Source organism: Peromyscus leucopus, chromosome 4 (genome assembly GCF_004664715.2).
Source record: "Peromyscus leucopus breed LL Stock chromosome 4, UCI_PerLeu_2.1, whole genome shotgun sequence".
In the NCBI taxonomy this organism is placed as follows: Eukaryota; Metazoa; Chordata; class Mammalia; order Rodentia; family Cricetidae; genus Peromyscus; species Peromyscus leucopus.
This window is the reverse complement of record NC_051066.1, coordinates 78,314,880-78,342,632: the sequence shown is the minus strand read 5'-3', so window position 1 is coordinate 78,342,632 and position 27,753 is coordinate 78,314,880. Positions and strand designations below refer to the sequence as shown.

The 27,753-nt window shown below is 45.2% G+C and overlaps 1 protein-coding gene across 1 annotated transcript; it reads left to right on the top strand.

Moving 5' to 3' along the window:
- The first annotated feature begins 663 nt into the window (after positions 1-663).
- On the top strand, positions 664-27,753 carry Cat (catalase). The gene is made up of 13 exons (XM_028877913.2): positions 664-835; positions 7,362-7,533; positions 9,655-9,765; positions 10,929-11,059; positions 11,908-12,012; positions 12,528-12,653; positions 14,073-14,264; positions 14,705-14,857; positions 18,609-18,747; positions 21,553-21,683; positions 24,801-24,908; positions 26,977-27,060; positions 27,332-27,753. Exons 1-13 carry the CDS (start codon positions 770-772, stop codon positions 27,395-27,397), a joined length of 1,584 nt encoding a protein of 527 aa, XP_028733746.1. The 5' UTR covers positions 664-769; the 3' UTR covers positions 27,398-27,753.

The window sequence follows — 27,753 nt, the reverse complement described above, 5'->3', positions numbered from 1 at the left end:
GAGTACAGGCCTGCAGCACCGCGCAGCTTATATGATCCTGGGGACTAAACCCAGGGCTTTGTGCATGGTAGACAAGCACTCTACTTTCTGAGCCTTCTCCCCAGACCCAACATAGATCTGCCTCCCCCCACCCCCCAAAGCTTTTCACAATTCTTCCTTGTTAGTGGAGAAATGGAAGAGCTTGTCACTGCAGTCGGCAGAGGCCGCTTTGACACAGTGGGCCATGTCACAAGTCAGTCGTTTTCCTCTCACGGAGGAGGAGATACGCACCCATCTGTCGAAAGACTAAACCGTTTTTGAGTGCTTTTATAGTAACTTATTGGTATACAGCTTGGTAAGTGATAATCCGTAAGAGAAGAAAAGGAACCACCCACCCGTTAGCAGCAAGCAAAGCTTATACCAGTAAGAAAATTTTGCACAGAGGAATTGGACCCTGGACTTGTTGACTCTCAGAGATCAGAGAGCACCCACCAGTCTTGTCCTTTGGTCCCCTCCCCTCTTCCCATCCCGGGGGGGGGGGGGTGGGGGGACCCTCCAGGAGTCCCGGCTTCTCGCCCCACCCTCCTTCCAATCCTTGTCCCTGCTAGAGTACTAGCGGCCAATCAGGAGGCGGCCATCCCGAGGAGTGGGGTGGTGTTGGTGTTGATTGGCGGAGCCTGAAGTCACCTCTCCAGCGGGCCTGGCCGACGCGATTGCTTACCCCGGGTGGAACCCCGAGCGCGCCCAGCCGTCCTGCCTACCACGCTCTGCAGCTCCGCAATCCGACGCCATGGCGGACAGCCGGGACCCAGCCAGCGACCAGATGAAGCAGTGGAAGGAACAGCGGTCCGTGCAGGTACCTTACGTTCCCTAGTGCCCCGTGAGAGCGTGGGCGGGCGGCGAGTAACGGCACCGGCTCCCCCTGGGTGGCCTGCACTGGGGCTGCATCCCTGGCCGCAAGCGAGTGGCTGCCGTCTGTCCCACGGACTATGTGGAGCAGGGGATTGGGGCTGCCGGCCTGCAGGACTGACTGTCTCTGGCAGCTAGGACCGAGTAACCGGTTGGCACCGAGTTTGGCAGTTGTTCAGCTGGGACAGAGGTCATAGCTTGAGGGAGACATGGAGAGCTGTAGCTGTGAACCAGGAAGTGGGAGTCTGGCTCTGGCTTTATGTGTGTGAAATCTTACAGCTGCACCCCCAGCAGCATTCATGGGGACATGCAGCGGACACAGCATTCAACGATTAAGAGAATTTTTACATCCATTGTTTCACGGGCGCTTAGGAGCATCGGACTTGGTATTTTAGAACATTAGGTGGTAATCATTGCTTTGATTCACTTTGAGTGCCAGGATGTGCCAGTTAAGCACCACAATGCTGGGCAAGATGTACAAATTCTCCTGTGGTAAGGCCACACCCTGGAGAAGTTTAGAGTCAAGACTGAGAAACAAGGTGTGTAAACAGATGATTGCCAGGCAGTTTCGAATGCAGGCGAGCTGTGGAGTGTAGAATGAGTTCTGGAGTTGGTCGTAAGGCAGAAGACATTGTAACAGTGTCTTCACAGATGACAGGGATTTCAGTAGACTTGGTAGGCACAGTCCTGGTCTGGGCATCTTTGAGAGGTCAAAGCGGATGATACTGCGTGGTCCCATGGCTTCCGGTTACTATGGTGGGGCTGGGGCTGGGGGAGCCTTTCCCCCTTGCCCTTTCTCAAAACCATGCTCTTGTTGGTGAACTGGAGCACCAGTGCCAACGGCTCCTGGACTGAGTTTGGGAAAACGCTGATACGCTTCTCTAAGCTCTTGGTCCCATCCTCATTGGTTATTTACCACTAGGTCCGTTCAGTTTTTTTTTTTTTTTCCTGAGTTCTTCAAGTGAACCCGAGAGACAGTCGTAATCAAGGATGTGCAGCTAGTTAGTGGCAGATTCAAGATTAGAATGGAGCTCCCTAGAGCCAGGATCTGTTGGGTACCCAGTGGCTGCCAGAGCCTGGTTCATACTGTGGTGACTACTTGGTGAACTCACAAACACTTGGCCACTGAGGTGAGAGTTTTAGAAAGTAAAATACACTTGTTCTTAAAGCGCCCTGTTTACCCTGAGACCAGTTTGCCTCTTACTTATTTAGGGTAATCATTAAGCCTTAGGTGTTGACTTCTTGGGTGAACCACAGCTGGTCCACAAACACAAGATAAAACTGGGAGGCTCCCTTGCAATGCTGCTCTCTCCCCTTTCCATGACATTTCCTTGCTATGGGCATGTTGCCTGTATTGGTGGTAATATTGATGCTTTCTTCCTCAATTTGTGCTACTCCGAATAAATGTTTGTTTCTAGTGGGGAGCCCTCTACTTTCTGGAAGGAAATTAGCACATTCTGTATAGCCTGGATAAGTTGAAGTACTTGATTATGAAAAGAGCTGAGAATTCAGAAAAGCTGAAAAGAACTGCAGTACACACCTAACTGCCCAGCTTCTGGATTATACAATTACCTTTTGTATAAGATTATCTATCTCCCTATCCCTCCCCCCCCCCCCCCCCCCCCCGTTTATCTATGAAATTAGTGATTTTTTTTTTAGTGTATCTAGTCACCTGTATACTTTATACCTGAATACAGCAGGCATGTGAATGGAGAGTATGGTGTGCAGGTGCAGTTTTACTGTGATATTTGCATGCATGTAGACTTACGTGAAACATGTAGATTTATGTGTTCTGTTCAGCAAGGTTTAATGTATGCATATACCATTGCACCCTGAGCCCTTGTCAAGATACCAAGGCTGGACTGAGGAGGTGCCTCACTGGGTAAAGTGCTCTCTGTGCAACTGGGAGGGGATGAGTTCGAATCCCCAGAATGCATGTAAACCTTGATGGCAACGTGTCCCTTGTAGTCCCAGCATTCCTATGTGGAGCTGGGGACACAGGAGAACACAGTCCAGCCAACCTGGTGTAGACAGTAGGAAACAACTTAAACAAGTGGAAGGTGGACAGCGACACCAGAGGTTGTCCCCTGACTTCCACCACGTACATGAATGCATGCCTGTATTCACACACAACAAGAGATTTGGAAAACCAAATAAATAAAGGGGCTGTCCTTGAAAAACTCTATTCGAGGTTACCATCACCCTGCCTGCCCTAGGAAATCATTGTAATGGGCGATTTAAACTATTGATTTATGGAGTTTTGTAGAAGGCTCTTTTTTTGTCTGTTTGTTTAGCAAAAATGCTTTCCCATCACTCATGTCATATTGTGTATCAGCAGTTAGAACTTTACACACCATGCCGTGCTTTGTCATGTGACCAGACCACTGTCTGTTTATACTATTGCTGGACACATGGGTTGTTTCCAGGTTTGGATTGTTACGAATAAAGTTGACATGAAACTCCTTATACCAGTCATTTTATGCACCCACACTTTGATTTTTCTTAGAAAATACCTAGCTGGATGTGCTGGCACATACCTGTGATCCCAGTACTAAGAAAGTAGAGGCAGGTGGATCACCAGTTTGAAGCCATCCTGAGTTATATGGCAAGAATCCTGTCCTAATAAATGAGGCAAAACAACAACAACAACAAATCTCAAACTACTTAGAATAGATTTACCGGGCTATAGGGCCACTGGCTGTTTTAGGAGCAAACTGCCCAGTCCTCTTCCAAAGTGGTTGCATCATTTTACACTTCCATCAACAACATGGGAGTTCTGGTTGCCTTACTTCCTGCCGGCTTTTGTTGTTGTCAGACTTTTATTTAGTCATTGCTCTCTGTGGTTTTAATTTGCTTTGCTCTGATGGACTAGAAATGCTGGGCATCCTTTTAGAATCTGCAGATCATGGGCATAGGCTCCAGTGTAATCTGTTGGAATCTCTCTTGTCCTTTTAAAATTTGTGAGTTTGACCTTTCACCATGGATTTTATGGCCCTCATTTTAAGTTCAGTCCTGTGTGGGAAAAGTGCTGTAATAATGGCGTCCAACATACACAATGGCATAAACACATCAGAAGTTTCTTGCTTTCTTGTATGATGGTTCAGAGTGGTTTGGGGTTGAAAAGAATAGTGGTGTTTTGTCTTTCATGGTTATTGAGGGACAGCTCATTGGCAGGAGGCTTCCCATGGATTAGCGCAGGGTTCTAAGTACTTGAAGCAGGGGGTTGGAGAGGTGGCCCAGTACTTAAGAGCACTTGCTTTTCCTTGCTCAGGACCTGGGTTCCCAGCACCCACATGTGGCTCACAATCGGCTGTAACTCCAGTTCCAGGGGATCTGACACTCTCTGGTCTCCATGGGCACTGTACCCACATAAACGTTCATACACATATAAATAAGTATTTTTTAAGAACAACAGCAGCAATCCCCCCACCACCACCACCACTACTTGAGGCCTCACTGTTCAGCCATAGAAAGATGAAGTGTGTGGAGAAGGGTATTTGGGAAGTTTAGGGATCAGGTTCCCTTCCATTCTAAGTGCCTTAGCTAGAACTCTGTTATGGGCTAAGAATCAGGGAAGCGAGGGAGTGTGGGCTGCCTCTGTGTCTAGGAAGCCACATTATGTTGTCTAAAACACACACTCCATAGTTCCTGGGAATCTGTCCATGTACTTTCTTGTAGTGTGACGATGAGTTAGCAGGCTCAATCTCTTTTTAGACTATTAATTTTATTATTATGACATTAAAAATGTCCTTTTTTTTTTTACTTTCACTGGAGTGGTAAATGGAAATGCTGGAACTGTCAGCATTCTGCTGTCTCCTCTCTCAAGAACCAGATGTCCAGTGCCAAGTTAGATGGGTCCTTCTTTGGAACCAGGACCAGAGTGTTGATCACTGTGGAAGCAATTTAGAAAACGGGAGTCTTCCTGTGGGCAGATGTTGCTGACACGTGAATTGGGAACCTTGTGAACATTGGTCGTTGAGCATCGAATCCAGAATTTCACAGGCATGACCTAGGGCCGTATAAAAAACTGCTCTCTCTTCTCAAAATACATTGAAGAGACCATTCTACAGGTCTCCACAGAAGTTTGCATGGAACTGAAGTAGGAGTTTTGTTGCCTGCTGCTCAGATCACATGGGCTCTTCCCATGGGATACCCAGGTTTAATAAGTCATCTCTGACCACTGGAGAACCTGAGCATCAGAGTCCTGACTCCGTCCTGTCCCCTTGTTACTGGGGAGAGTCTGGGTCTTAGCCTATCCTTCCTGTCAGTGAGATTTCTGTAAGAGACTTTATGTTTTTGAGGTTAGCCCTGATAATAAGCGTGTTGAGGATACACTGCTCACATGAGGGATGGGAGAGGAGTGGAGAGGGAGTAGCCGAATTAACTCCTTGTGTGAATGAGCTTTCATGTCTCATGTAAGCAGGAGGAGCAGAATTGCTAAGTCATGGTGTGTCAGCAGGAGAGACATGGCAGAGGGAAACGTATTTTTCTAAGTCTCCGTCTTAGCCAAGGTGTTCTCTCCAGGTTAGAAAGCAGGAGCCGACAGTAAAGTGTAGATCAGAAAATACTAATTCTTGGTTATCATTTTTGTTGTTAGCTTCCTTTTTTAAAGTACCTCAACTCTGCCACTTCTAATAAAAAAAGGAAAGGGGTGTTTTTCATCTGTAGATGAGTTATTCTGCAATTCTTAAGCCTTTCTCTCCAAATCTCCCTCTGTCCTCTGCTCTTTGAATAGTTGAAGTAGATCAGGCCAGTCATGGTGTTAACAAATTTTAGTTCTATTTCAAGACAGGGAAAAAACCTCTTTGCAGTCCCTGTTTTGTGTACTTGGAAGGTTTGCTCTTTATATAGGATTATTCTAAAAGGTTTCTAACTTTTGAAAACTAGTAGCGGTGTGTTGGCCATGAAGCAGTGAAGTGAATACCTGAGGTATATTAGCAACTCCTGTGACCTGTTTACTCACGTCACTTACAAATAAGACAGCATAGCCTTGCTTGACAAAACATTGCTCATGTTTCTAACTGAGTGACTATATTCAGTCCGTTCTTGGAGCCCTGGCTCAGTGAGTGTGGAACCTGACATTTACCATTTTCCTCCAAAGAAAATGCTAAGGCCAATTTTCCTTACATTTGTCTCGTGAGATTATTGGGATGTTTAGGTGAAATAACTTGTGTGGTCTAGTCTCCAGCCCCACCAGCTCATTGTAGTTAGTAAATCTTTATCGGATGGTGGAATTATGATTATTTTCAGGGCTGGGGATCCAACCCAGAGCCTCATACACATGAGAAAAGTGCTTGACCATTGAGCAAGACCTGCTTCCACTCTCCATCTAAGAGCATATATTGCTGATGAATCCTGCGTCAGCTTTCTGCCCAGTACTCCCCTGAATATCCCTTGAAGTTGGGCGATCTTCCTTTTCAGTCTTTGCCCTCTGGGCTCTTTTCTGAACTGCTGCCTATTTAAGTTTTGGAGATAGATTGTATGTTCACGAGGCCATGTGAGGAAATCTGTTAATGCTTTAGGAAATTGTATCAAGTGGTAGAACGCTTGTATGAGAGTCTTGTCTATGAGTTTTACAAATTCCAAAGTGACTTTTCCTCAGTGTTCTTCCATATATATATAACTCACTATATAGTGCCACTCTCTATGGGTGTATGGGGGCCATTTTCATCCAAACCAGCACAGTGACCCTGGGGGAGAATGAAGCAAGGGTGTGCACAATATCACGTGGGACCTTGGACACTGTGGTCACTCAGAGGAGGGGCAGCCAAGAGACATCTGATGTAACTAGATCAGGAAATGGTGTGTATTACAAGTAGTTGTTTAATACAGTAAAATACCCTGCCCAGTTTCAGAGATGGTGACTTCTTTAGAACATTGGTAATATAAGCCATCGTATCAGAAACAATTATTTTTAGCCCAAAGGCACAGATTTCTTTTTGTTTTGTTTGTTTGTTTTAAATTGACAAGTGATGGCACACATAGCCAGCATACACAGCTTTAGAGAAATGAGCGTCTATCCACAGCATTACTTCTGAACGGTCCCAGCATGGAATCTGACTGTGAGCTCGATCGTATGACAGAATTCAGCCCTCAGGGAAGCACCAGCTGGCATGGATTCTTTGAAGACCATCTTTTTACTGTTCGTTTTGACATTGGCTATCAGGCACATAACGTTCCCTTTTGGGGGTGCTTATCTGGGGACTCAGGTGTGGAATCCAGTGCCTATCTCTAGTAGCAGCTGAACCAGGCAGCAGACATTAGTCACCTCTGCTTCCCATAACAAGTGTCTTAGGAACTGACGTTGAGCTGTGACAAGGAGTTCTGAGAGCGGACTGTAGTATTTCAGGACTTAGTGCACAGGAGACTTAAGAACAGGACGAAGGCGTAAAAATGACAAGATATGACAGTGTAAGTTAAGGGTTCAACTGTACTGACTCTACTGTTCTTTTTTTCCTTTCGTGTTTGCGCAGAAACCCGATGTCCTGACCACTGGAGGCGGGAACCCAATAGGAGATAAACTTAATGTCATGACCGCTGGGTCCCGAGGGCCCCTTCTCGTTCAGGATGTGGTTTTCACTGATGAAATGGCACATTTTGACAGAGAGCGAATTCCTGAGAGAGTGGTGCACGCAAAAGGAGCAGGTGAGAGCTGTCTGTGTTCCTCACCCTAACCTGGCCCCAAGGATTCCCCAAAGCACTTGACACCTTGTAGTTATCACACATAGCCTTCCTTCAGTAAAACCCCAAATCTCCATTCTTGGAAGAAAGGAAAACTTTTCATTAATAGAAGAGTAGTCTAGGTTAGATTTTATGTATTTATATATAAAACAATTTTAAAATTTATTCATTTAATGTATATGGGTGTTTGCCTATGTACCATGTGCACAGTTAGTACCAAGGAGGCCAGAAGAAGACGCTGGATTCCCTGAACTGCAGTTATAGACAGTTCTGAGCTGCTGCGTGGGGACTGGATGCTTGAACCTAGGTCCTCTGGAAGAGCAGCCTGTGCTCTTAACTGCTGAGCCATCTGTCCAGCCCCCAACCAGTTTTTCAAATACTAACTTTTGGGAGCCGGGGAGATATCTCAGTTGGTAAAGTGCCTCCTGCCTAGCTGTGAGGACCTGAGTGTAGATCGTCAGCATCCATGTGTAAAAAATACTGGCATTTATAGCACACTTGTAACCTCAGTGCTGGTGGGAGGCTGTGTGTGGGAGGAGGGGAATGGACAGAAGCTCTTGGCCAGCCAGCCTAGCCAAACTGACGAACTTCAGGTTCAGTGAAAGACCTTTCTCAAAAAAAATAAAGGTGGGAAGCAGCAATCAAGGGCATCCCGTTTCTCCTTCGCCCTCCTCACTCATGCATATAGATAGACTCATATCTGCATGCTTACATGGTGTGCACATACACCAGACAAACAAACAAACAGCTGTTTTCCAGCCAGATGTAGCATGTGGCACATACCCATGTTGTCAGCACGTGGGAGGCAGGGGCAGAGAGAGACTGAGTTCAGGGCCAGCCTGTGCTAAGCAGTAATATCCTGTCTCAGTAGATCAAGGATTGGGGGTGTAGCTCAGTACTCGGGTGCTTATCCAGCAAACCTAGGGTTCAGTCTCCAGCACCACACATACTAAACAGTAACCTTCCATTATTTTTCCATTACATAGTTCAGTAAAGGAATGAAAACACAGATCAAGTAATACACACCAGTTGCAGCTTGGTTAAAATATGCTCTTATGGGATAAATACTGAAATGAACTGCAAAATAGAACATACTTATGTGGGAATGGTGAATTTGTGGTTTTTTTCCTTCTCTTTTGCCCAACTTCTGTAGAACTTTGATCTTTTTATAGTGGATGTAAAAGATGATAATAGGAGCTGGGCGTGGTGGCGCACGCCTTTAATCCTAGCACTTGGGAGGCAGAGGCAGGCGGATCTTTGTGAGTTCGAGGCCAGCCTGGGCTACCAAGTGAGCTCCAGGAAAGGCGCAAAGCTACACAGAGAAACCCTGTCTCGAAAAAACCAAAAAAAAAAAAAAGATGATAATAGTGTTTAAAAGAAAAGCCCAATAAGAAAAAGAGTAGCAGCCGGGTGGTGGTGGCGCATGCCTTCAGTCCCAGCACTCAGGAGGCAGAGGCAGGTGGATCTCTGAGTTCAAGGCCAGCCTGTTCTACAGATGGAGTTCCAGGACAGCCAGGGCTACACAGAGAAACCCTGTTTTGGAAAAAAAACAAAAAAGGAGAAAAGAAAAAGGGCAGCATGGGAAGGATAATGCATTTTCTTCTCGGCCTGTTCTGTGGACCCAGTCAGTCTTCCCGATTCCTTCATCTCTTCTTTCTAGAGAAGTTCCTCCCCATTGTCTTATGTCTTCTCTGCTGTCACTTGCTGTGCTTTCTCATTTGTCCTTTGGCAGCTGCTCTTTCTCCTTCCATGTCTTTCCCTGGCGTCGGCCTCTACCGTCAGACCTTTGTCCTTTGTCCAGAAGTCCTTTGCCTTTGGTCTGCCTTGACCAGCTAATACTCCTAACACTCCCAGCACCATCATCGCCTCCTGACTCCAGCTGTGTGGCACCCATCCGAGCACTGAGTGACAACAGGGCTTTGCATCTGGCTCTTAACATTCTGTATTCCCTTTCTTCCGCCCCTCCCCCCCATCGTATTGGCAGACCCCGGAACACTGTTCAGTTTTCCTTGTCACAGGTGCCTGTGGAGGGCCTGGTCCTCCTAGGGATGGTCTTATGCTGAGAGTTTCTGTCTCCCTCATTAGGTGCCTTTGGATACTTTGAGGTCACTCACGATATTACCAGATACTCGAAGGCAAAGGTATTTGAGCATATTGGCAAGAGGACTCCCATCGCGGTTCGCTTTTCCACAGTCGGTAAGTCAGTCTGTTTTGCATGCCTCTTTTGGTTCCTTCAACCTGCACCTTATTTGGGGACATTTATAGCTTAATCTCAAGAAAAACATACGAAGACATAGGAAACAAGTACTTCTGTATGTTTTAGCCCATTTTGCTGTAGAGAAAATATCTGGAGACTTACAGGAAGAAGTTACTGTTCTGTTTGCTGAACCGTGAAGGGGTTACCACTGCAATTCTGTGACATTTTGAAATAGCTTTCTACAAGGGTTGCCTCAAAGGGAAGTATGGAGTGGAAACCTTCTTTAATAACCATTGTAACAACTTCCCTTTACTGAGAATTAAGTCTAGAGCAACAATAGTATAGGTGATTTATTTAGAGTAGTCTGTAGATCTACTTTGCAGTATGGGATAATCTACTCCAGAATGATTAAGAAGTTTTATTATTGTGTTATAGAATTAGTATTTGTACTTAATATTATTATATATATCCTAACACATCACAGTGCCTAATTAGTTAGACTTCTCTGTTAGGTTCTGTGCTTAAAAACAAACAAACAAAAAACCATGGCATGCAAAACTGCATGAGATAAATAATAAAACCTGTGTCTTAGCTAATTTTCTCAATACTAGCTTCCCCACAGCTCACTCTTCCTTAAAATTTTCATTATTTTTATTTTATGTGTATGGATGTTTGCCTGCATGCATATCTGTGTACCATGTGCCTGCCTGGGTCCTCAGAAGCCAGGAGAGGGTGTCGCATCTGCAGGAACTCGAGTTAGATGGTTGGGAGCTGCTGTGTGGGCGCTGGGAATTGAATCTGAGTCTCAACTCTCGGTAAAAGCAGCCAGTGCTCTTAACTGCCGAGTCCTCTCTCCAGCCCCAGACAACTCACTGTTTATTGCTCTAATCTTCATAATTATTTTCTTACTTTAATTACCGGTTAAATGGATAGCCTTGTCAGCTGTTGGTATATACGATCTCTTATCACTTTCAATTCAATCTTTTGTCTGATTTCTAGACCCAATTAGCAGGTAGGTTGTAGTAAAAATACCGCAGACATTTAAATACCGAATCTGACTCCAGGAAGCGGATTGAAGATGCCGAGTTTCTCTGTGATTTATAGCCGTGTGGCTGCACTGAACTCGGCTATGGTTCATTCTTCTTCCGTCTGACTCTTCCAGCTGGAGAGTCAGGCTCCGCGGACACAGTTCGTGACCCTCGCGGCTTCGCAGTGAAATTCTACACTGAAGATGGTAACTGGGATCTTGTGGGAAACAACACCCCTATTTTCTTCATCAGGGACGCCATATTGGTAGGTGGCGGGCTGTCTTGCTCTCTACAAGTGCTGTTTGATTTGTATTGATTTCCAGTTCTCTTTAGGGATTGGCCTTTGAGGATAAGCCCTGGAAAAAAAAGAGAATGTGGATTTTCTGGGTTGCCCTTTAAATTTTTTTTTTTTTTTTTTCAGAATTTAGTGTAGCTCTATCACAGCAGTTCTCAACCTGTGGGTTGTGACCCCTCTGGGGGGGGTCACATACCAGATATCCCGCATATCGGATATTTATATTAGGATTCATAATAGTAGCAAAATTACAGTTATGAAGTAACAATGAAATAATTTTATGATGGGGGTGACTATGACATGAGGAGCTGTATTAAGAGTCGCAGCATTAGGAAGGTTGAGAGCCACTGCTCTATAAGATCAAATGATAATTATCACTGGCCTTAGATTTGACATGTCAAGATTCACTGACCTAGTGGAAATGGTCCAGCTTCCGTTGTAGAGCTTGGAGGATTAGTCAGCACTGGCTTTGTCTGAGAAGCAGATAGAGCGTGTGTGTGTGTGTGTGTGTGTGTGTGTGTGTGTGTGTGTGTGTGTGTGTGATGTGTGTTATGTGAGTGTGATGTCTTTGGTGGTTGTGGTGTTTAAAGAGATACTTCAGCTTGGAGTGCATTTGATTTTAGAGTATCCAAAGAATTGGTTGTATTTGCTGATCAAATATTATTTGAAAATCTAGCAATCTAAATTTCTGGAATTGGGTTGATCAGAATTATAATCCATAAAGGAGCCATAATATATTATGTAAGACACTGTAATTCTCGTAAACTTAGGTTTGGGATTCTTATTTTCTCTTTCTCTTTCCCCCTGCTCCCATTTAGTTTCCATCCTTCATCCATAGCCAGAAGAGAAACCCACAAACTCACCTGAAGGACCCTGACATGGTCTGGGACTTCTGGAGCCTCCGTCCAGAGTCCCTCCATCAGGTGAGAACGCTTTCTTTTTCAGGCTCCTGTATCACCTGGGATGGCATTGTTAATTAGGCCTTGCCATGTGTCTTGCTTCTCAGGTCATTATATTGGAGTTGGCTTCTGTCTTTTTGGGGTGCTTCTTCAATTTCTTGACCACAAAGAGTTTACAGTGGCGTGGTGCTTAGATGGTTGGAAATGCTATCAGTTAATATTTTGAAGACTAAGAATAAAGTCTAGTCTGAGGGGAAGCTGCGTATTAGGAAGATGAGAGGAAAGCTGTGCTAATGTCAATGTGTGGGTCTAGTTTCCAGATTTGCTGTAGTGCTCCTTCATAGAATTTGATAATATTAGTGATTCATGCTTTGTCACACTTTACAATTTTTGTCATTTTCTGTAGGCAAAATAATAACTCTTCTGATGGGAAGTTAGTGGATGTGTTCCATGTCCTGAGGAGTTTTCTGGAAATGCATGGATGTGAAAACTTGGGACACTTCAATTTAAATGGGAGGATTTCCGTTTCTGTTCCTCAGGTTTCTTTCTTGTTCAGTGACCGAGGGATTCCGGATGGACATCGGCACATGAATGGCTATGGATCCCACACATTCAAGCTGGTTAATGCAAATGGAGAGGCGGTCTATTGCAAGTTCCATTACAAGGTACATGTTGTCTGGCCCAGGGTAACAAGGCTTCTCCTCCTACCCAACTCTCTTTACTTCTCCTAAAGGACTGTGCAGAGACTGAGAATCCTCACTTTTCTCAGGCTTTTACCCAAAGGTACAAAGAATTGATACAGTTGACTAGCACTGTAAATATTTTGTTGGCCACCAATTCCTGGACAAATTCAGGCCTCTCAAATTAGAACTATGTACAGCTGATGGATTCTTCCTTACATGTAGTTAGAGGTTAGAGCACATGGCTTCTGTCTTTGGTATGATCTTGGTTTATATTACAATGAACAATATTTACCAGTGAACTTGAGAGGGTTAGCAGTATTCCCTGAGCACTTCAGGAGGTTAAAAACTTCTGTTTCTAAATACTACTGCTAAACCAGAAGGAAGTGGGTTCATGACAAATGAAGTCTCTCTCCTTTTTGTGTGTGTGGTACTGAAATTGACCTAGGGCTGCTAGTCAAGTACTATACCATTGAACTACTACATCCCCAGCACCTCTTGTATTTTGAGACAGGATCTCATTAAGTTGCCCAGGTTAGCCTTGAACTTAGTTGGTAGCTCAGCTGAGCCTTGAACTTGCAATCTTCCTGCCTCAGCCTCCTGAGTAGCTGGGCTTTCAGGCCCACGAAGCCAGGCTCAGCATAGCTTCCCTTTTTAACAACATCCCAAAGGCCTGCTTTCTTCTGTAATATTTTAATACTTACTTGAACAAGCTATCTAGGTGTATTAAATGGGAAAAGGTTTCCTTTAGCTCTTGGATCATTTCACTGCTGCGCTAAGTGAAATGAGCCAGGCATAGAAAGACAGATGTGGCATGCTCTGACTCATAGGTGAAATTTGAGAATTAGAGGATGAAATTAGAATATTGATCATCAGAGGCCAGGGAGAGTAGGGCCTGGAGGGATGGGAAAGGCTGGCCAATGGTATTGAGTCACATTTGGGGAGGACCAAGTTCTAATGTGCTCTTGCACAAGGAAGAAAGGATTTGAGTGTTTTGCTTTAAGTAAATGATAAATATTCTCCATTAATATGCATAATTTTGGTGCTTTAATGCATCAGTTAAAATAAATAAAAAAACTATTTTAAAAGTCCCTTTTTAAAAACTCTTTAATTTTTATTATCTCTTGCTTATTTGAACTGATGAGAGTTTTTTATTATTAAGAAAGTATTTTTTCTGATTAAAAAGTAGTATAAGCATAAAAATACAAATGACATAGAATATATAAAGGGAAAGAGAGGAATGATTTTAAATGTGAAAAGTGTGGAAGAAATCCCCTTGACATTGACAAGAATTGGGATAAGTAAGTACAGTCAGATCTGAACAACGGAAGTATGATTTAAAGGAATTGTCTTTGGTCACCTCTTCCGTAAACTTGAACTGAGCTTCCCACTTTCACTCTGCAGACCGACCAGGGCATCAGAAACTTGCCCGTTGGAGAAGCGGCAAGACTCACCCAGGAAGATCCAGATTACAGCCTCCGAGACCTTTTCAATGCCATCGCCCGGGGCAACTATCCGTCCTGGACTTTTTACATCCAGGTCATGACTTTCAGGGAGGCAGAAACTTTCCCATTTAATCCATTTGATCTTACCAAGGTAAGTCAGCAGCAACTATTTCATTCTATAAGTCTCTTCCTGTTTAATAATAATAATAAATAAATCACAGCTAAGCATTCACAGTGAGGGGTGGGCTGGCTATGAGGTGGAAGCTCGGCAGGGTCCTCATGTCTGTGAGGGGCTGCCTGTCTGCCAGTGCCTCACTCCCATGTGGGAAGTTCATCAGGGTCACTTTGGAGGCTTCCTGTGTTATTAGCAGGGGACAAGTTTTGAAAAGCTGATATACTCAGGTTCTGCACAGTTGTCAATATTTACCATTTGCTCTCACAATATGATAATGCAGTCACCTGACGTTCTTATCGTGTTTCTCTTGGGTTAAGCATTATTTTCACTGGCTTGATTATATTTGAAAGTTGGTGTTTTCATGGATGCCTTTAATATCCGCCATCTGGTAATTATGAATACAATATTGTTTTCAGGTTTGGCCTCACAAGGACTACCCTCTTATACCAGTTGGCAAGCTGGTCTTAAACAGAAACCCAGTTAATTACTTTGCTGAAGTCGAGCAGATGGCTTTTGACCCAAGCAACATGCCCCCTGGCATTGAGCCCAGCCCTGACAAAATGCTCCAGGTAAGCCAGTGAGTTGAGATGTTCTGAGGCAGGTGCCTGTCTGTGTGCACACATACATGAGCACACAGTGTATAACTTGGCATGATCTTTATATGAGGAATTGCTAAAACTTTCACTTGAATTTCAGTTGAGGTGCTTAATTCCTTTGAGTTCACTGGGATGAAACATCCTTAGGTGGCCATTCTATAGTTGTACCAATTATAAGCCACACCCATGATAAAATATCTAATATTTGAAGATGTGAACACTTGATCTCAGGAAAAAGATATAATAGAAATGTCTCCATATTTTAGAAAAAAATAACATGGTTAGCTCAGCCATTATATCTTATGTTATAAGATCTAATTAATAGTTACAATCACTGACAACATAATTTTATACATTTCTATTCCAGGGTGATACTTACCTATTTTCTATCTGTGAAAACAGCTCCGTAGATGATTTTTATTAACCAGATTTTGTGATTATTGGCAGTGGAGTAGTTTAATCATGTGATCTCACCAGGCATTCCTCACCCTTTAAGCCACGTTCTAGGGTGCTTTGCCAAGAGTTCAAAGAGTGAAAGTTCTACTTTGGACCAGGAATCAGTAGGAAAATAATTGGCTGAATAATTGCTGTGCAAACCAATCTTTTGTGATTTTTAGATTCTGAACACAAAACAGAGGTTAAAGATTAGATCTTTGATCAGACCACAGAGGTCAAAGGTTGCTGCTTACGTAAGTTCTGATTTAGGCAAGCGTCAGGTTCCTTGGAGAGCAAGCTGAGATTCTCCGTGTGTCTGTGGGTTACCTTTGCTGTGACACTGGGGACATCTGATACTTTTTTCATTAAACAAGCTCAGCACTGCCCTGCTGGGTGTGTTACTGTGAAAGGCTGGACAACTGTAGTATAAGGCAGAGCGCAGTGGTGGACCTGAGGTTGAAATGTGTGAGATAGGGGCCAGTCACAAAATTCTAGGAACAAGATGGCATTTGAGATGGAGTTTGCAGGCTGAGTAGGAGCCTGATTTTCAGCAAATGACACAAAGCAGTAGAGAGCATGCGGACAGGCACAGACGTGCGCTGTGTTGGTAGTATTTGAACTGTACAATTACTCTGTCCTGAATGAGAGGAATGGAGTGTACAGGTTCACCAAGTCTGTGTTAGAGGAGCCTTTAAATGCTGGACATTGGTACAACTCTCTGTTCTGGGAAGCAGAAGGATTACTCAGTTTTGAGAAGCATGGCCTGGTGGCTATCAAGTAGAAGAACTCCTCTCAGTGATGAATAGTAAAGGGAGGAGCTGAGGTTAGGGACAGAAAAGGAACTGGAGTAGAGTACAGCTATAAGCGGACGTATCTGGGGTTTGGTTGGCACTGGAGAGTAGAGGAAGTATGGCCCTGCCCTCTGCCTTTCCTGCTTGGTGGGCGGAAGGGAACGGAACTGTGTGATTAGGGACTAGCAGGGTCCACCGGGCAGGAAAAAGTCATGGACAGAGCTCAGATTGCATAATCCTGGTATTGAGAAAACATTAAAAAATGAAAGGTGACTCAGGTCGGCACAGGGGTCCAGTTTACCAGTGTCCTTTGGGTCTGCAGCGACACCTAGAGTCAGATAGCAGCTCAGTCACACAACCAAGAGAAGACTGAAGATCGGATGGAGCACCTGGCCCAGGGCGAAGTGTCCTCAGCAATCATGTATTCCGTGCAACCAAAGAAAACAGACGTAGGCCAGGCATGGTGTTATTCAGCCGAATATGGGGTGTGTGAGGAGACGCACAGTTTGGGAAGGACTGTTGGCCCCTTAAGCCATTTGCTGACCAGGGTGGGTAAGGACTGCTGCAATCTGAGAAGCCCTTGGAAGGTTCTTTTATGGGAATATCTGGCAGAGAGCAAATTGAGAAGGCTGCAGTTACCCCTGAAGAGATTGAGCGCCGAAGCGGGGCAGTGACCCTTGCTGTGTGGATGGACAGTGTCTTCGTTTAGGTCATGTTAATAAGTCTTAAAACTTAATCCACTGCGGTAAGCCAGCGCATCATGAAGCAGCCAGACTAGTGTAATGCAGGAAGCAGAGAGACTGTGCCGAGGGTCTGGCTGTGCAGCTGTGTGGTCTCTCTTGGCTCCCATACTCGGTCATTTACGGCTGGAATCTGGAGAGAAGCTGTGCTGGGTGCTTGAGTGGGGAACGACCGTTCGGTCAGGTAGAGCAGCGTTGTAAAGGACAAAGCCTTGAGTAAGGCCCCATGCGAGCCGGTGTCAGTGTGTGCTCCCCGTGGCCGTTTCTGAACCTGTGTGTGTCTCCACTCGTAGGTGAGGATAGGGTTGCCGCTCCTAGATGAGGTTAGGGTTGCCTGCTAAATACAAGGTGATCAAGCCAGAGTGTTGTGCTAGAGGCTCCATCCAGAAGCTACCCATGACTCCATTCTGTCTTCTCGCCTGTTGATGGAGTTGGGGCATGCGGCTGCTGGAGCCAGTGGAGGCAGCCCGCTTCTTTCTGTGGCTGGGGTATAGTGCCATCTGCATGACCAGCCATCTAAATGTTACCTGGCTGACGTGGAGTGATTATGGGAAGCAGGCTTACTTAGCCACCATGTTGGCAGAATCAGTGGGACCTTGTTAAGCATGGCGCTGTGATTTGGTACAGAATAAGTGCTGTATTTGCCTTCTTTAGCTTGGTGTTTAGCTTTCATTTTTAATGCTCGTTTTAAAAAATGTAGTTCAATATTAAAATTTTAAATCAGTTTTAAGTTAGCATGTACATTAGTGAGTTTTTTCATGGAGACATTTATATATAAGTTGTTATTATACTTATACTTTGTTTTTATGAATCCCCTTTCTCCTCCTCTCTTCCCCATCTTCCTCCTCTGCCCACGCCCCTCTTCTCTTCTTCCCCATACTGCTTCCTCCCAAAAATCCCTCCGGCTTTTATGTCACATTTATTCTATTATCTCCCCTATTTTCCTTCCCCCTTCATCCCCTCTCACGGTCTCCTTTCTATGGTTTTAAACCTTGGTTTTTATTTTGACTTATATAATTAGGAACAGAAGAATATGTCTAAGAGTCAGGTAGTGATCAAGGCTGTGAAAGAAGAATTGCCATAGACTAAAACCTTGCAGGATAAGAATAGTTCAGTGATTAGATGTTAAGATCAATGGAGAGCAAATTCTAAAGCTTTTTGCTGATGTCAAGATGCTTCTCATTCTGCCTTGGGAAATACAAGGCATAATTTGTGTATTCAGGTTAACCTCGGAGTCATTACCTGTGGCAGCAAAGGGCCAGTAGTTCCAACCACAGCTTTCTCTCCGTGTTTGTTAGTAAGTCTCAGAATACAGAGTGTGTATAATTTACCGTGCAGCATGGGAAACGCTTCTTTGAACAATTTCCACACAGCTAGCTTTCTAGAATTGCACTGTGTCCTATGAGCAAAGGTTCAGTTCTTCCCTTGAGTAGAGGGCTGGGGAGGTGGAGAATTCATTCAGGATTCTGGTGAGGTGGAATGTTAAATACCATGCCGAGGCACTGTCTCATCCTGGGGAGTTGGTAGGCGCCATTGTATAGGACAGAGTGAAGTTAGTTGCCCGGTTGGCATGGGAGATTAGGGATGGTGTCTTTAGGAAGAACACACTTTCTAGTGGGAAGAGGCTTAGCTCTGCAGGGCAGAGCTAGGCAGGGTTATGCGGTAATCATGCACTTTGATTTTTTTGAATGATGTTTGTAGCGCATTTCCTATTTCATAAACAACTGCTCCTAATGCCTGCTGTGTGTATTACCGTAGGGCCGCCTTTTTGCCTATCCCGACACTCATCGCCACCGGCTGGGACCCAACTATCTCCAGATTCCTGTGAACTGTCCCTATCGTGCTCGCGTGGCCAACTATCAGCGGGACGGCCCCATGTGCATGCACGACAATCAGGGTAGGCCTGATATATTTGGCTCCTTGTCATGGGGCGTGGATGGGCTGGGATGCTGGCCAGTGGTCCTCAAGCCAGCCGCCGTGAGAATGCCTGTGCTGTGTGTAACATGCTCCGCAGGTACTGCCAGGCACCCAGGTCTGATGCTCCGTGGGAAGTTTTGAGCTGCCCGTGGTCTCTTCTGGTTTCTGTCTGTTTTCTGTACATTCCTGAGATGTCCCTCCTCCGCTTGCCCTTGGTGTCTGTCCCGCAGTGGAAGGGTGGGGAGAAGAGCTTACACAGGGCTGTAGTGGAGGGTATCCAGCCTAGGTTACAAAATGTGCAGTTCTCCGAGTCACTCATACGGGGACTGAAACCTTGGAGATGCAAAGGCACAAAGTTCCTGCTGCTTCCAGGTTCTGGTGAAGCCAGAGGACCAGGTCTGCCTAGAAATTAGAAGGAAAGGGAGGGGAGAAAACCAAGGGAGTCTTTTCCATGTTTTTCTCTTAAGTTGACGTTACTTAAATAGTCAACTGAGATGACATTCTCCTGCATTTGGGTATTTTGGGGTTCATTTGTCAAGTGCATGGCTTTTCCCTTTTAATTCCCTTTTCTGATGCTGTTGCCCAGACAGCCTCTGATTAGCCGAGCAGAGTGCTTGGTTGATGTGCTTTCTTTTAATATTCCGGTTTAATAGATAACTTCTTAATTTCCTGCTGGGGGCCCCGTGTTTCAGTAATAGGCTAGGGAAATAGATCTCTGCGGAAGTTTGACCAGTGATGTTTATTTGTGGCCATAATTATCTATATGAAAATTAAAGGTATTATATATTATAGGGTACACCTCCAATAAAAAGAATATATGTACCTTAAAGGGGACTTGGAAAATAGATGGTAAAAACTGATTTAAGAATCCTAACACCCAGAGGGCCATGATGATTGCATTTTTACATATTTCTTGCCATTCTTTTCAGTGACTATTTTTACACATTTAGTTGTTTTTGTATGTGCCATTTTGTGCGTGCTCCCCCCTGTCATTACTCCCAGGCTTCCCTGCTACTTACTGAGTCTGTACCCTTTCTGCCAAACTCCACTGAGTGGGTGTAGTATTTCCGCTCTCTTAGGACTCTAGAGGCCCCAGCCTGAAGTCAGAGATACTCCCTGCATCTCTATCCCGCCTTTCCATTCTTCCAGACTCTGTTTTTCTCCCCCTTCTTTTCTGGCCCTTTTGTTATTGCAGCTGTGCATGGCACAGACATCTGTGTTTGTCTTGAGCTTCATTTGTAGCTAATTGTTTCGTGTTTGCATCCCACTGGCACACGTGTGAGAAAGCTGCTTTGGGGTGGATGTTGAAGCCCTGTGCTTGCTTTAGAACGCATTTGGGCCGTGCTCTGGAAATTCTCATGAAAGAACTTAATTGTTCCCAGTTGCCAATACCTCCAAGACAGCTCCCACTTTTGAGTAAAGGTCAGAATGTATTTGGAAATAGAATTTAAAAATTCTCAAAGAGCGAATTCTTAGTGAAGAACTAGTGTGGTGGTTGGCCGTTGAACGCTCTGCTTTTCATGCTGGCACAGCGGCCCTGGGCTACTTTCTAAAGTGAGTAAGTGATGGCCCTCATGGTATAGGGCCAATACCCCCTCCCCCAACTCTACACACCCTTGGTGTCTTGATCCCTGAGATAGGAAGCTTCTCCTAATTATCCATGGTGGATGTCTGTCCTGGCGGAGAGCTGTGAAGCCTTCCTGTCGCCGGCTTCTCCCTGTAAGCCTCTTAGGTTCCTAGACAGTGTTCCTGTACAGGCCTGGATGTGTTCCCGTCCAGGCAGTGGAGGCTCTGATAGGCAGTCTCCTGCTGATATCAGCCAAAGCAGTGTGCAGTTTGGAATGTAAATATACCAAAACAAGGGGCCATTGAGATGACCCAGAGGGTAAGCCTGAAGACCTGAGTTCAATCCTTGGGACCCACATGGTGGACAGAGAGAGTTGACTCCCACAAGTTATTCTCTGATCCTCACACATGTCCTGTAGTACAAGCATACACACAGTAAATAAAAATGAAAAAGATGACAAGTGAGAAAGAGAAAAGCTTCATCATTTATTTCAGAATCATAAAAAATGTGTAATTATATCTGCCAATATTTTGTTCAGTAAATCCAGATAAATGAATGCTAATATATTACAAATACAGATTAAAAAAAAAACACCCCCTCTTTTTAAAAAACTTTTTTAGGGGGGAATAGAAAAGTAGGATTGAGGAGAGCATTAGAGCCTGCTAAGGAGAAAAGTTCTGAAATCCGTGTGAGGAAGAGTGTCATCCAGAGGCAGAAGTACAGGTTCTAATCCCAGCCCCACGAACACCTCAGAGCTCCAGGTTTGGTCTGCAGACGAGGGAACAGGGATGGATTAGGTCACTCTGCATACCTGAGAGTCAGTGTTCGGGTGGAGCTTCCATCCGATCGATCGGCAGAAACTGTCAGATCTCTGGACCGGTCTCAATGGCAACCGCGTCAGATCTTTGAAGACTCTTCTGGTGCAGATCAGCCAAGAACCTTTGAAGTGTTGCCGCGGCTTTTGAGATCTCTTTATTCAGACTTAGAGTGAGGCAGCCCACGTGGAGGTTTAGAGAGGGCAGCATCCCAACCACCCCCCAACCCCGGGCCTGAAGCCAGACCTGGGAAGTGAGGAACCGCTGCCCAGCATGCTGTATGTACACCACCTAATGTGTGTGTATTTGATTCCCGCTGGCACCTGCTCCTTCCCACACGGGTGCCCTGCAGGCAGACGTTCGGCCCTCCCTCCCCTGAGTAGGTCTCTGCTTCTCTTTGAAGGCGGTGCTCCAAACTACTACCCCAACAGCTTCAGTGCTCCCGAGCAGCAGCGCTCGGCCCTGGAGCACAGTTCACAGTGCTCCACAGATGTGCAGCGCTTCAACAGCGCCAATGAAGACAACGTCACTCAGGTAACGGCTCCCTCGGCTCCTTGGTGGGCACTCGGCTGGTTTTCTCGTCAGGGCCTCATTGTATAGCCCTATCAGTCTCATTCTATAGGTCTGTTGGCCTGGAACTTGCTGTGTAGACCAGGCCAGCCTTGAACTCATAGATACCTACTTCTGTCTCTCAAGTAGGTATCTTGACTAAAGGCATGTGCCATCACATCTGACTTATTGTCCACTTCTTAAGGTAGTCTAAGGTGTCTTGACCTGAAGCCAGAGAAGACTTGGCTCTCACAACGAGTCAGGCTCCTTATTGTGTGGCATCAAAGAGTTGTGTCATACTAGTCTCTGCATTCCAGATGTGGGGACTCATTTTCAGTTCCCCTAGCCTTTCTTAAGGGATACAGTTGGGCGATGCTGGGGGAACATGATCTCCTGAGCATCTAAGAAATGGGCAAGTAAGACCTAAGCATCCTGGCCGAACAGCCCAGTTTCCAGATGTTAGATCTGAAGATCCAAGACAGCTATTGAAGGCTGGAAGTGCGGTACAGCGCTCGCCTCACCTCGCATGGGCAGGGCCTTGGGTTTGAATCCTGGTACTACAAAACAGAACAAAACTGGCAACAGGAGATAAGGGGTTCCACTCGGGGCTCCTGGGCATGTGGTCCAGCTGTTCTCCAGATGTTTACTGCTTTCCACTGTGCCCCCGCCCCCCGCTTTTTCCCCTCTGCCTCTCAACTTCTGCTGCTTGGTCATGCCCATGGCTGACTCTCCTTTACGGCTGTTTCTCTTTTCACCTTTTCTCTTTTTGAGTACCTCTCACTCTTTCCTCAATAACCAGATGCTCGGCTGATCTTTTCACCAGGTTGTATCCTTGGCTTTGGATCAGCCTGCTGCTAACTGCTCTCAGTCAGGTGCTCACCCTCTTTCCAGGCACATGTCACTGCCCTGTGGGCTTTTCCAGTGGCTGCTGTGGGAGCCTGTGTGTGGGCTAGGACCTCGTACAACTCCCAGCACACCCTGGCAAGGAATGGGAGTGTAGCTGCTCCACAGTCCTGTGTGGGAGCGTTCTGTTAATTAGTATTTAAATTCAGTTGGAACTGTTTTTATTGTCTCAGTTTGAAAATGCAGAGTCCAAGTGAAATAGTCATAAATACTTAAATGAGTCTCTGTTTGAAATGGGTATGTGTATGCGTGCTTGCTGTTTTATCGTGGGATATAAAGCATATTTAGGTAAGCCTAATGTAGCCTGTACAGCATTTCATAGTAAATGTATTATTCTTAGAGAGATGGGTGACATCAAGTGTATTGCAGTATGGTCTCTGCCGCTCAAGGAATTTGTGTGTGTGAGGTCAAGACAGGAGCAAAGCCAGCCATACAACTCCTGTAGAAACCAGTTAGTTAACAAGACTGCCATTTGCACATCAAGGTTTCCTATATGAGCTTTCTTAGGACCCTTCTTATTTTAATGAGAGGTTTTCTTATTGCGATGTAGGACTCATTTTTAATCAGCCATGATACTGGTATTATGGGTTCAAAGCATAATGGCACAATAGTAAAAGTTCTATGAGATATACTAAGAAGCTTCATGTTTACTTCTTTAAAAGTGATTCATGTGGCTTTCTGCATCTAGGTTAGAGGACTTGTTCATATCAGACCTATTCTCTCCTGAAGAACATTGGAAAGACAGATGAAAAACTTTGGAGAGGGCCCAGAGAGATGGCTTAGTGGTTAAGAGCACTGGCCGCTCTTGCAGAGGACCAGGGTTCAATTCCCAGCACCCACATGTGTCTCAAACTGCAGTTCCAGGGGTTGTGACACTCTTGTCTGACCTCCTTGGGCACCAGGCAAACATGTGGTACACATTATAATACACGCAGGTAAAACATTCATCTACATAAAATGAAATAAATCTTTTAAAAAAATGTAAAGAAAAGCTTTGGAGAACTAACAGAGCAAGGATTTAATGACCAAGAGCTCAGAAAGTTGCAGGAAAAAAAAGTTGTGTGTGTGTGTGTGTGTGTGTGTAAATAGTTTGTTTCCAGAATTCCTGGAAAATTGACAGTGAGCTCCCGTGACAAGCTGGCTGTGGGGAACTACTGGAAATGCTTCCAGAAATTCCTTCTGGGGCAGTGAGATGGCTTCAGTGGGGAAGGGCATCGCAGCCAAGTCTGACACCCGAGTTTGAGCTCCAGAACCCACATGTAAGAAAGAACTGATGCCCACAAGTTGTCCTCCAACAACCACACACGTGCCATGGCGTGCACATGTGTGTGCACAATAAATAAACAAATAAATGTGAAAAAAAATCCTTTTTGGTTCAAGATGATAGATTATGGTGACATAGATGTCTTCCCTCCCTCCTTCCCTCCCTTCCTCCCTCCCTCCCTCCCTTCCTCCTTCCCTCCCTCCAGAGACAGACTATATTAAATGTTCTGAAAAGGTGTTACAGCTCAGTTAAACACGTTATCTTTAGATTCTAGTAATGAACATGAGTCAAGAAAAAAGAAAGAAAAAAAATGAGTCACAGAAGCAACTGGAGGTATACCAGAAGTCTATATCTGATGGGATTCTTGACTGATTTGTCTCCTTATGAAGGTGTTATATCTCTGAGGAGTTAAAGAAGTCTCAGGTTTTGTGGGTTTTGGAAAGGAAAACTGGAACTGGTCTCAGCATAATGCCAGGACCAGGGAAGAGCACCACTCTGGAGATACTACCCCACTGACTGAGCATGCCTCTTGGAAGCATATGGGCTCTAAGTAGGAGCAACCAATCCTGAGAAAGTTAGATGTGCACACACACACACACACACACACACACACACACACAAATACACAGACATACACACACTTGTGCACACACATGTTTGCACACATACATATACACATGCGCGCGCGCACACACACACACACACACACAGGCACACACACACATACATGCACAGAGACACAGAGAAGAAAACTAGTTATGAGCTACTGTCAACCAATGAATGCTAAACAGAAATTAATTCAACACAGATGGCAGTTTTATTTATAATTTTTCAGTGATTTTTTTAAAATTGTGTATTTCAAATGTAGACTCTTGGGTGAGTTTTTTCATGGTCAAATGGCTGTTCTATTTTTTGCCCTCTTGTTGCTTGAGCAGGTGAGGACATTCTACACGAAGGTGTTGAACGAGGAGGAGAGGAAACGCCTGTGTGAGAACATTGCAGGCCACCTGAAAGATGCTCAGCTCTTCATTCAGAAGAAAGCAGTGAGTCTCTCTTTGCTAGCTTAAGGGTGACACCTGCTGGCGCATGCAGGTAGTACAGCCGTGTGAGAGACCCTTACAAGGAAAAGCATGGTTTACAGTTTACCTCAGCTAAGGTGACTTTTTAAAACAGTGGAGCAATTCCCAGTCAAACTCCGATTACCTTGTCTTGATGTTTTATCTTGTGTGATAGTACTCTCATTCTTACCCGTTTCTCTAGTATGTAGAGATTTAGTTGAGTTTAAAGTGAATTCTTGTGTATGCTGTTTAATTCAGCTGCAGCTGGTTCTGCGTGCAATAGTGTGAGATGGCCAGATGTGGCTCTGCTTTAGTCTCACTTAAGCTTTTCAGAGGATGAGAAGCATTGATGCCAGTTTTGTGGTTTGAAGCCCGTGTCAAGGCTCAGTGTCATGAGTCTGTGACTCTCCAGATGGAGTAGAAGCTTGCCTCTTTTCTAGAGCAAGAACAGAGCTGTTCCCCAAAGCAGGCTGAGTTGAGATGCTGGCATGTGTCTGCTGGCTGCTCATTGAGCTACATGAAGCCCTCTCTCTGGCTTCTAGCTTTTTGGTTTGTCGCAGGAGTATATTCATTGTAAACCTAGTGGCCCTTCTGTTTCCTTGTGTTAGTTGCCACTTCTCTGATCATAGGACCACTATCTGGAATGTTCTAGAACCCAGATCAGGTACTAGCAAAGAGCTTGGTGGTTGCTCTGGGGGATAGGCAGGGCAAATTTTATCTCTTGTTCCTGATGAGAATAAAGAATGCAGCCTGTCAATGGTGGAACTGGGCTCCCATCCTTGGTAGTCTCCTGTCTCTGAGTCTCTAAGGCTTTCTGTTTGTTTCTGGTGCCCTGCCTCCTTTCACTGCTTCTGGGGGTTCAGCTGCTGCTTGGGGATACCTTCATGGAGTGGCCTGGCGGATGCTAAGGTTGTGCATCATTCTGAATTGAGGCAGTGAGTGCCAAGTCTGTTCCATCATACAGATCACGGACTTGTGAAATACCCAGTGTGAGGTCAGCTGTTTACAGACAGCTGATACAAGTTATTCAGGCATGTTTTCTTGTCATAGCCTATGAGGTTGGTCGTATGCTTTCTCCCTGAACAACACACAGTTCTTGAATTCTCTGGTGGTGTTTAGTTGTCCTACAATTCAATTCAGTTGTGACAAGAGTCCCTGGAATTAGTGTCATAACCACAGATTTAGGGGGTCACCTCTATAAGACCCCTTCCACTTTTGATGTCCATGAGATACCTGGCACATCCGTAAGTTCTGACGACTGTCTCAGGGTTCCCAGGATCATCTACCAAGTTTGACAATTTGCTAGGATGGCTCACAGAACACAGGAAAACCCCTTGTCTAGTATGATCTGTTCGTTATAAAGGATATCTCAGTACTCATTAAGTGGAAGAGGTACAGAAGCTAGGTGTGTGGGAAGGGCTGCTCTGCTGCATCATCCTCCCAACACCTCCATTCATTCACCCACCAGAGGCTCCACAAGTCCAGTTGGTCATATGAGGGCTTTCATGGAGCTCTCCTTACGTAGGCATGGCTGATGCAGTCATCAGCTATGAGGTGATTGGACACCATCTGCAGGCCCTCTGCCTTCCCTGGATGCACAGGGGTGGGATTGGAAATCTCAACCTTCAAGTCCTATGTTTGTTGTGTTGTGTCTGGTACCAGCTCCATCCTGAAGCTCATCAGGCTTTCTACGAAGCTCCTCAGTGGCACGCTGAAGATGGTAAATTCCAAAGGCTTTAGGATCCATGTGCCAGAGATGTAGAGCAAAGACCAAGTGTGTTTCTGTGATACCACATAAGTGTAATTATCTTGCTCATTTAGAGAGAGGGCATTGAATCTCGGTAGGTGACTTCGGTACGGCAGCTCAGCCTATAGACTGAAGAACTTAGACTCCCCCCCTCCCCCAAGTCTTTTTCCAGAACCTGTATGGCACAACTTCCTATTCATGTTCCTTCCTCATCTAATGAGCAAGCATAGTGGGATAGACACCAGGGGTCAAGAAGGCTTATATGTGGGTGAGGAGATGCTTATGTGTGTCTTCCTTCGGCTACAGGTCAAGAATTTCACTGATGTCCACCCTGACTACGGGGCCCGCATCCAGGCTCTTCTGGATAAATACAATGCTGAGAAGCCTAAGGTGAGCCCAGAGTGGTATGACGGGCAGAGGAGCGTGTGCTGGGCTGGATCAGATACAGTTTGGTTTCCACTGGTGTTATCTTGTCAGTTCAGCAGCTATTAGGCATTTTCTTAGAGACATAAAGAACTGATATGCACAGCACATAGGCTTCATTTTAGCTCCCCACAATGTGAAATCATTCACAGTGAATGAATTTCTGGGTTATAAAAGAAATCCCCCTGGCTAACATGCTGACATGCTAACATGCTGGTCTTCTCTTCCTTTGACACAGAACGCGATTCACACCTACATGCAGGCTGGCTCTCACTTGGCTGCAAAGGAAAAAGCTAACCTGTGAGGCCCAGGTGCTCAGCCTTGCCCTCCACCGAGATCTCTTCTGAAGCAGAACACAGGGCTCACCTGGAGTCACCGCTGGACAGGCTCTCCCCTGCTGAAACACAAGCTCACGCTGATGTCTTTAAAGTGATAATATGGCTTCTAGAGTGAATAATAGCAATGCTTTGGATGCTCTTTCCACGAGGGGGAGATTAAAGCTTAGGGTTTAGCAGTCATTTAACAGAAACATGGATCTACATAGGACTTCTCTTCAGATTGTTCACTTAAAATGACTACATTTAAAATAACTACAAGAAAGGTTTTCCTAGCCAGGAACATGGTTTGATTAGATAAGATAAAAAATCTTGGTGAGATTGG